Raw genomic sequence first — 9,883 nt, 5'->3', positions numbered from 1 at the left:
AAAGTGACCATATGATGTCGCCAATCATATATAGTCTCTTGATGTTTGGTTGTGCATTTACAGATTCACGATATCTGTATACAATTTTGTGATAGATTCTCGAGACGGTAATGTGGGTCTTGTAACTGAATGAAGATTTAAGTTCAAAATCTAGGGTTCTCTAATGACATGATGATGTTGATGGTGTCGTAAAATCTAGTTTTTCAGCAACATGATGTCAACGTGAGATCTAGTTCTCCGACAACATTAACCCAGATGAGAAGAGGAAGGCGTTTCTTTCTTTTTCTTTTCTAAGTTATATTTAATTATGAAAAAATATAATATAAATTAAAAAGGGTAGAAAGGTCATTTCAATTTGCTTAAGGACCAACCGTGAAACTTTTAGAAACCATAGGGATTAATCGTGCAAGTTTAGAAACCACGTAGACCATTTGTATAAAAAAAAATTAACCGAGATGAGTGCGTGACTTTTGATGAAACAAATGGATGATTTATGTAATTTTTGTGAATATTTTATTTTTATTTTATTTGAAAGGAGTAATAGGATTTTCCAATAGGAATAGAATATAATATTTGATACAAATTGGAATAACTGCAAACTAAAAATATAATATAATAAATGATATACGTCCGTTTGTTTATGATTGGAAAAGAAAGCATTAAGCAACATTACTAATTTTGAATGCCTTCCCATCCATATAAAGCTCCAAACATCTAGCTCATCACTCACTCTTTCATTTCGACATATACAAGTTTATGTTGAGTCCTATAAACGAAAAGATGAAAGTGTTTTCCTATGTGGGAAAGATGTTGGAACAACTTTGTAGTCCTTCTCTTTGTCGTTCTACTTGGTTTCATCTAGGTGGAAACCAACTTCCAATAAATTTGTTCTATTTTCTATTTATTTTGTCCATAGGGTTTTTTATCCTCCAATCAATGGATGTAAAAACCACCACCACCTTCACCCCTCGTAACATAGACTTATTCTTCACCTCTGTCTCAGCAGCCACTGTTTCCAGCATGTCCACAGTTGAGATGGAGGTTTTTTCCAACACCCAACTTGTCGTTCTCACAATTCTTATGGTTATCGGTGGTGAGGTGTTCATTTCAATGGTAATTCTCTATCTTCGTCGGCCTTTTTTAAAAGAATCTAGTAATGATGGTTGTAAAGTAGACCCCCCTATGTGTTACCTCAACACACAATCCATTTGTCTAGATAATATAGAGCTCCATAAAATAGTCATCCGTGAATCTGGAAGTTCAAAATCTGACACTTTTAACTGTGAAATTGTCTCTACAAATGATGTCGATATGGAGGATTTAAAGTACAAATCTTTCAAGTTTTTGGGTCTTGTAGTATTCTTTTACTTGGTATTTGTCCAAATTTTGGGTGTGGTTTCAGTTTTCATATATATAAATGTCATCTCAAGTGCCAAAAATATACTTAAGCAGAAGGATATAAGGGCACTTACTTTTTCCATCTTCACTGTAACGTCAACCTTTGTCAACTGTGGGTTTGTTCCAACTAACGAAAACATGATGATCTTTAGAAAAAATTCTGGTCTATTGTTAATCCTCATCCCTCAAGCTCTATTTGGTAACACTTTATACCCTCCAGTTCTGAGACTTACGATTTGGGCCATAGGGATTTTTACCAAAAAATCTGAAGCTAGGTATTTGTTAAAGAACTCCAAAGTACTTGGATATAATCATCTTCTTTCATACCAAGACTCGTTACTTCTTGCGACTACAGTCTTAGCTTTTATCATGTTGCAATTTATTTTGTTTTCATCAATGGAATGGAGTTCAGGCTCTTTGAGAGACCTTGATCTCTACCAAAAACTTGTTGGGATTTTGTTTGAGACTGTAAATACAAGGCATACTGGAGAATCGATTGTCGACCTGTCCACCATCAATGCTTCCATATTGGTATTGTTCATCGTGATGATGTTAGTCTCTCTTTTTCTCTTATATTATCTTTTAATGGGACTTACTATGTTTGGCTATTAATATATACTATATTCGATGATGTATAAAGTGGGTACATTGACTAATAATGTGTGAATAACCAATTTACTTTGTTAACACTATTTTAATATATTTTCTAAGCTCATTATACCCATAATAATTTAGCTATAAACGTCGAGAGTCGATGATTGTTAGGTTGATCATTCACTTATGAATGATTAAGAACACTATATACAATCTAAGACGACAATACGTGATTGATGATCATTCACATTTTTATGTATGGGTGGTCAATGGAAAATAAAACTTTCTAATCATTAATTAAATATATAAATTATTTTTTGTGATAAATAATTTGTAGAAATATTTTTAAGTGAAATTTATAAAGTAAAAAGAATCGATAGTTATATGAAAAAATATAATAATGAATTTTGATGCCTTTATGACTTGTCGTATCAATAGATTCCCAAAAGATATACATTAAATTATTTATTTGGTTATAAAAATAAGTTTATGTGGTTTTATATTTTATGAGAAACTTATAAATTAAACACTGAAAAAATATGAAAAAAAATTTCAACACGAGGAAAATGATATAATATTTTAACAGACACTTATATATATATATATATATATATATATATATATATATATATATATATATATATATATAGAGAGAGAGAGAGAGAGAGAGAGAGAGAGAGAGAGAGAGAGAGAGAGAGAGAGAGAGAGTGAGAGAGAGGAGGGTTCAATTGACAAAAAAATTGAAAATAAAGGAATCATTCTCAGCCACACATTTATTTTGCTGCAAAACATTTAGGTGTTGTTTGTTTTTTTGAAGCAAAAATCCATAAAGTCTGCAGACCACCTCTACAACCCTCTACAGTAGAAGATGTGGACCAAACGGCTACAGACTGTAATAAGAAGCATGTTTATTTTTTTTTAACATCTGCATGCTGCTGCAGATATTAAAAAATCAAAATAAACTGATTTTATAATCTGAAAATAGATTTTTAATACCGAAAATTTGATAATGTATAACATTTCGGCAAAATTTTATGATATTTCAGCAAAAATAATGATACTTTAACAAAAAAAAAAGATCATTTAACATAAAATAATGATATTTCATCAACAAATTATTATTATTCAATATAAAAAAGGAAAAAAATCAATAAGAATAAACAAAAAACGAAAAAAAAATGTGAAATAAAATTTCAGCAATATGTAATCAATATTTTAGCAAGAAAAAATGAAAAGGAAGAGGTTAGAAGAGGTAGGAAGATGCAAAACAAGTGCTACGCCAAGAAGAACCCTCGCATAGGTTTTTTAATCCGAAGACTTCTGAAAAATAAACAACTGCGAGATAAAAAGTTTTGCGCGTGTGCTGCGCCGCACAACATTAAGAGATCTGAAAAGGTTTTTTCCAAAAAAACAAATAGCACCTTAGACGTACCGGTGGAAATGGATAATGTATACACATATGTTTTCCAACCAAACATGTTTCCTTAAACTATGTTAATCATTACCTTAATATACACACAAACAAACACACACACACACACACACACATATATATATATATATATATATATATATATATATATATATATATATATATTCGTTTTTTTGATTTTTAGAAATCTCTTTTTATCGAAAATTTATTTTAAATATATCAAAATTCATAATTTTTTTATTCTATGTAAATAGACATCCATATTGATATAATTTTAAAATAAAATAAAAAAATTATATTTTTTAGAGTTTTAGCTCTCGTTTTTCATAAATGAATAAAAATGCATCACAATTTTATTATAGTACATTCATTATTCAAATATGAATAAAACGTATGCTTAACTTATTTACATTTAAGTATCATTTGTATATTAATATAACACGTAATAAAATATTCTTACATAAAATATCTTTTTTTACATCATCTTTCATCACATGTTATTTTTTTATATGAATAAAATGTGAATTAATTGTCATCATATGTTATATTCATATATGAATAAAATATTTATCAGATTTTTGTAATATTTTATTTGTTATTCATATATGAATAAGTAGTATGTTAATAAAAGACGGATTGTTTTGAAAATTTGAACTACTTATTCATATATGAATAACAAAAGAACTATAACAAAATTATGATAAATGTGTTCTTTGTATATCAATATAACTATTGAAGAAAGCTAATACATGTGCTATTCATATGTAAATATAATATGTTACAAGAGTTTATATAAACTGTAAAGTGTTTTTTATATGTTATTTTCATATATGAATGATATTTTAACTGTCAAAAAAATAGTCATATTTTTTATTTATAATTGAGTAACAAATGTACTGTAGTAAAATCTGATGCATTTATTTACTTATGAATAACGATAGTTGAAACTATAAAAAAATTATTTTATTTTAAAACTATATTAGTATTGATGTATATTTATAGAGAATAAAAAATTATGAATTTTGATATATTTAAAATCATTTTTCGATAAAAACAATTCCTTAAAAACTTAAAAAAAAAACTAAAAAAAAACAAAAAAAAGAAATAAAAAAAAAATATGTTTTTGTATATATATTAAGGTAATGATTATTATAGTTTAAGAAAACATGTCTTGTTGGAAAATATATGTGTTTTTTTTTTCTATTTCCGCCGGTACGATTAAGGCTTTTGCAATAAAGATAAATGAATGGTTGAGAATGATTCCTCCATTCTCAAATTTTTTTTTTCTCAATTGAACTTATCTCTCTTTCTCTCTCTTTATAAATTAAACACTTCAAAAAAGAAGACTATGGAGGTGTTTGGATAGGAAAAAAAGAGGTACTTATTGCTTATTCCCACATAAGCTAATTTGAGTGTTTCGATAAAATCCAGCTTATTAAGATAAATAAGCTAATTTTAATAAGCATCCATCCCCATTCTTATTGCATACTGCTTACTCCCACCATAAATAAACTATAAGCAATAAGCTAAAAAGCTAATCCAAACACTACCTATATAAGAGAAAATTTTGAACATGAGTAAAATAATGGAACATTTTTAGCGCCACTCAAACACGCATTCTTGTGTAATCAATAAAAATGAAAACACAAACGAACAAACGCGATGATAATATGATATCAGCCATAACAAAATGTGACAAATTCTTTTTCTAAAATTTTGGAAAAACCATACTCCAATAATATTACATTCAAAATCTAAACATAAAAATCTATCAGCACAATATATAATATTATTAGTTTCCTAATACTTATTAGTTAGTGCTATATAGAAAGGAAGTTAAGTAACCTAACTTCATCCTTAACTAGCATTAAGGTCTTTCCTTTCTTTTAGTTTAGGTAAAAGACTAATCATAATCATAACCCATATAAAGTTTGTTGAAAGACCTTGATACCCACCTTTAGTTCTTCCTAATATATTTCACAATCAAACATGAAAATAATTTTTTATATAAACAAAATTTTCAATTAACCAAACAATTAAATACGATAAGTTGAAAAGTTTTATGAGTTTCAAATAAATATGACTATTAAGCAATGAATTAAATATAAAGACATTTGAAATGTAATTTGTGTTTCCAAATGAATTTGGTTCAAATATTTTTGTCTTTATTATAATAAAAATATAGATAAATTGTATTATTTTAATTGATGACTCTTTTTTACATGATTTATATTTTCTAATTACTTTTTGAAGGTATCTTCCACCGTACACCTCATTTTCATTAGTAAGGGAAGAGAATTTCGAACAAAGGAGCAAAAGAAGTAGTACATTTATGGAGAAATTAATCTTCTCACAACTCACTTATTTAGTAATCTTTGTCATGCTTGTTTGCATAACTGAGAGGAAACAAATGATTCAAGATCCTCTTAACTTCAATGTCTTAAACATTGTTGTTGAAGTCATAAGGTATTAACCCTCCCGTCCTCATCACTACATCCTTATCCTTCTTTTTCTCTCATACATATCATTACACGTAAAATGTTATGATGCCATATGAGAACAAGGGAACAACGTTGACTATTATAGAATTATAGTTGCTTAATATCTTTTTCTTATTAATTATAGTAATTAACTGAAAGAATATAGTAACAAAAAGACTTTTACTACATGCTATGAAAACCGCAAAGTTTACATGTACATATTTGTTAAATTATTAATCAAAAAAATCATTTACTTTGATATGAAATATGCTTTTTTTTAATCCATAAGATTTCTTTATGATAACATTCATTAAAAAAAAATCTAATGAAAAGGTTAATTAAATTTTCTTTCAGGTCAAAATCCATGCATTAGTATATACTAATGGCGTTTAAAATTAATGAAAATGTTATCTTTTATTTAAGAATCGTATTTTTAAAAGTTAAATACATGCACAACGGTGAAACGTAGTGGTGAGATGTGACCCTTCGAAATTTGTTGCTTCCGGTATATATTCTTAAGGGACTAAATAACTTTAGCACAAACGTCTTTGAGACCTTTTCTATTCTTTTACATTCTCAGTAGTAATATCCTCATTCAAGTCAATACATCACAGAGAAAGTAGCCAAGCCAAGAATCCAGTTTCCACCATACAATATATAAAGCATAAGTTCTTATTATCCTCGTTTAAGTCATGCAATATGTAAGGCATAAATTCTTATTATCGCTTGATGTAAGTAAACCTTCCGTACAAGTTTATTCTGGTGTATTATTATAATACTAGTTAGCATCTCAAAATCCTTCATTATTAAATAGTCACTTGGATCTTAATTTATAATTGCAGTGCGTACGGAAATGTGGGATTCTCTACTGGCTATAGTTGTGATCGTAGACTGAAACAAGATGGAGATTGTGAAAACAAGTGGTACGGGTTCTCGGGAAAATGGAGTGATGGGGGTAAACTAATTTTGATTGTAGTTATGATTTTTGGTAGGCTAAAGAAATTTAATATGAATGGAGGCAAAGCATGGAAGCTTTTATGATGGTCAGTTGTGACTTCATGCCTTCCTGATGGATGGTGAGCTTGGTATGAATAAATTTTGTATGCATTGTGTGTAATGGTGATATTGCTTGAAACTTTAAGGAACTAAATAATAAGGTGAAATTAATCATATGAAAATTTAGCGAAAATTAAATTTATATAGTCGTCAAATTTATTTTGTGTGATCAGAGTGTCGCGTTTATTAGCCACGTGGTAAAACAGAAAAAAAGTTGTATATATTAGTATGTTATTGTCCTAGGTTAATTTAGTATACATGTATGAAAGAAAACAATTGTCATAATAGAAGGAAAAAAAAAACTTGTAACTATAATTATATTTTTTTTTATCGTGATTTAATTTCTAATATGTGTCTAAAAACAATAATATTCATAACAAAAAGAAATAAACATGTAAGTATAAATGTTGGCGGTTAAATGTCTCATATTTGTATAAATATAATCAATATTCAAAATGGAAAATATAATATAATATTTTATAAAATCCAGTATAAGGAAAACAAAATCTACAACAAGCATATAATTACGTTTTTAAAATTGAAGAACAAAAGATTTACAAGATTTACCAACGAGATATTAAATATTTTCTTACCTTTTTGTTTCTATTTATATTCATACCAATGAGAAATGATGACAAGTGTTATGTTTCGATAATATTAATTCTATTTTAATATATTTGTCATTATTTCAAATAAGTAGAAAATAAATAACAATAAAAATAAAAGCATATTTAATTTCTCATTAACAGTTATATCAATTTTTGAATGCTTCCCCATCCATAAAGAAACCTCCAAGCTTCTATGCATATTACTCACCCTTATATATACAAGTTTAAGTATGAGTGGTGTAAATGATACGATGAAAGGTTTTTTGATATGTTGGAAAGAAATTGGAATAACTTTGTAGTCCTTTATGTATTTGTTGATGTACATGGTTTCATCCAGGCGAAAGTTATAACTCCCTTTTTTTAGGTACGAGTTGTGCGATGCTAGTTGATTTGAAGAATGATTGAAAATTTGGATTTTTGTTAAAGTGAGGCGCGAGTTATGTGTGATATGTCATGAGCCACATCGATAAGTAGCGACGCAACCCATATCTTAAGCACGACATGAAGCCACATTTGCACAAAACCTTAATTTTGGGGCTTTGGGCCTAATATAAAGCAACTAACATGCTAGATTTCCATTTATCACCAGCCTTCACCCTCTGTATACAAAACCCTAGCCCCTTGTGCCTCTTTAGAGTAATTTTGGTTTATCTCAAATATCTTTGAAAAAGAAGTAATCTTGTGGTGCATGGAGAAATCATTTACATATGAAGATTCTATCTTCTAGTCGCTTTTCAGGCATTGTAAGTACTAAAGTTCATTGTTTTAATTATTCTGATTCATGCTTAGATATAGGCCTTCACTACTAGAAAACTTGGTAAATACCTACAACATTATTCGTAGGAATTCCGTAGGAATTAAGCGTTACCTACAAAATTCCTACAGAAACTGGTTTGTAGGGAAAACCCTCGTGGGTAATTTTTTCCTACAATTTGCCTACAAAATTGGCTTCGGTTTTCCTACGGAAAATTCTGTTGGAAATATACCTACAGAATACCTACAAAACACTTTTCCAACCGAATACCTACAGAATTATTTTCCTACAAAATACCTACGAAATTATTTTCCTACAGATTACCTACATTTCCTACAACTTTTTCTAAATTTTTGTAACAGAATTTTTGTTACTAATCTGTAGGTAAATTGAATTTAACATTTAAAAAAAACATTTTTTTTTTAAATTTCCTAATATTTTCTGCTCAAAAAAGAAACTACAAAACTAATTAAAAATTATAATAATCAAATACCGTTACATTCATTGACATTAAAATAGTCAACCACATAACATTCTAATACATTAAACTCGTCAAAATACATTTACAAGAGTTTAGACTAATCAAGTGTTTTAAAACAAAAACTAAAAACTGCTTGGTGAATTAACGGGAGGGTTGAATTATCTCATAAAGACCGCCAATTGCAACATTGCATTTGCAAATCCATTTAATTTGTCAATTAATTTGATTTTGCCTTTTATCCATAGGTACTTGTTGCATGCTTGACACCCGTTCTAGCACCTCCTTTACCAAAAAGAATGGCAAGACAAACACCAATAGTTATTATATGTAAATGTAACAATAAAGTATTCACCAATTATATAAGCATGGAACAGTTAGATTTATAAAATTATAAATTAGATCATCAATATGTATTAAACAGATTAATGCAAACATCAACATCAACTAATGAAACCAACCACGAAAGCATTAACTCAATTAACTTTCAAAACCCAAAAACTATTAAGGTACTAATCAGTTAATAAAATAATCTAAAACAACCAAGTTTGATTTACCATTTCGTTGTATGAAAAAAAAAGAATAAAACAATTATTTCTTAATCCTGCATTTAATTCCATCATGTCAAACTTGTTAAAGCCACACATATGATCCAACTCACAAATAAGTTGCATCCCTAAATTTTACACGGTGACCCACATAAACAAAACAACAAACAGAAATAAAATAATTGTAAACATTACTACAATAGAGATCGCTAAGAAATTTGTTACTTTCAAGAATTTTCATCTTATTAACCCTAGAAAAATCTTAGACGACATTTAACCCACATAATTGTTAATCAAACAAACAAAAGCAAAAGAAAAAAATAATTATAATAGATGACAGTTTTAGTGATGGATCAAACCATATCTTCCCACAAAACACTCAAATACCACATGAAAACAGAGTTTAGTACCGATCTGTCAAAGATCCTAAACAATACCTTCGAATCCGGAATAAAAACAACAATTCGATCAAAGAACTTACCAACAAAAGAACTATATCGCCTCAAGCATAAATCACTGACGACATAGAGCGACG

The 9,883-nt window shown here is 28.3% G+C and overlaps 1 protein-coding gene across 5 annotated transcripts; it reads left to right on the top strand.

Moving 5' to 3' along the window:
* Window positions 1–652: 652 nt before the first annotated feature.
* On the top strand, window positions 653–9,225 carry LOC111894366 (sodium transporter HKT1). 5 transcript variants are annotated; one of them, XR_002851200.3, is made up of 5 exons: window positions 653–1,949; window positions 5,678–5,890; window positions 6,747–6,989; window positions 7,933–8,311; window positions 9,049–9,225. XR_002851200.3 is itself a non-coding variant. In XM_042896451.1 (4 exons), exons 1-3 carry the CDS (start codon window positions 757–759, stop codon window positions 6,943–6,945), a joined length of 1,605 nt encoding a protein of 534 aa, XP_042752385.1. In that variant the 5' UTR covers window positions 653–756; the 3' UTR covers window positions 6,946–6,989; window positions 7,933–8,316. The 5 variants fall into 5 exon arrangements, 4 of the variants coding, with proteins under 4 accessions (XP_042752385.1, XP_042752386.1, XP_023746207.1 ...); XM_042896451.1 differs by lacking the exon at window positions 9,049–9,225 and having other exon boundaries at window positions 7,933–8,316; XM_042896452.1 differs by lacking the exons at window positions 7,933–8,311; window positions 9,049–9,225 and adding an exon at window positions 6,519–6,635 and having other exon boundaries at window positions 6,747–6,888.
* Window positions 9,226–9,883: the final 658 nt, after the last annotated feature.

This window comes from Lactuca sativa, chromosome 7 (genome assembly GCF_002870075.4).
Source record: "Lactuca sativa cultivar Salinas chromosome 7, Lsat_Salinas_v11, whole genome shotgun sequence".
NCBI lineage: Eukaryota > Viridiplantae > Streptophyta > Magnoliopsida > Asterales > Asteraceae > Lactuca > Lactuca sativa.
Note: the sequence above shows the minus strand (reverse complement) of the source record. Positions and strands in the feature narration are given on the sequence as shown.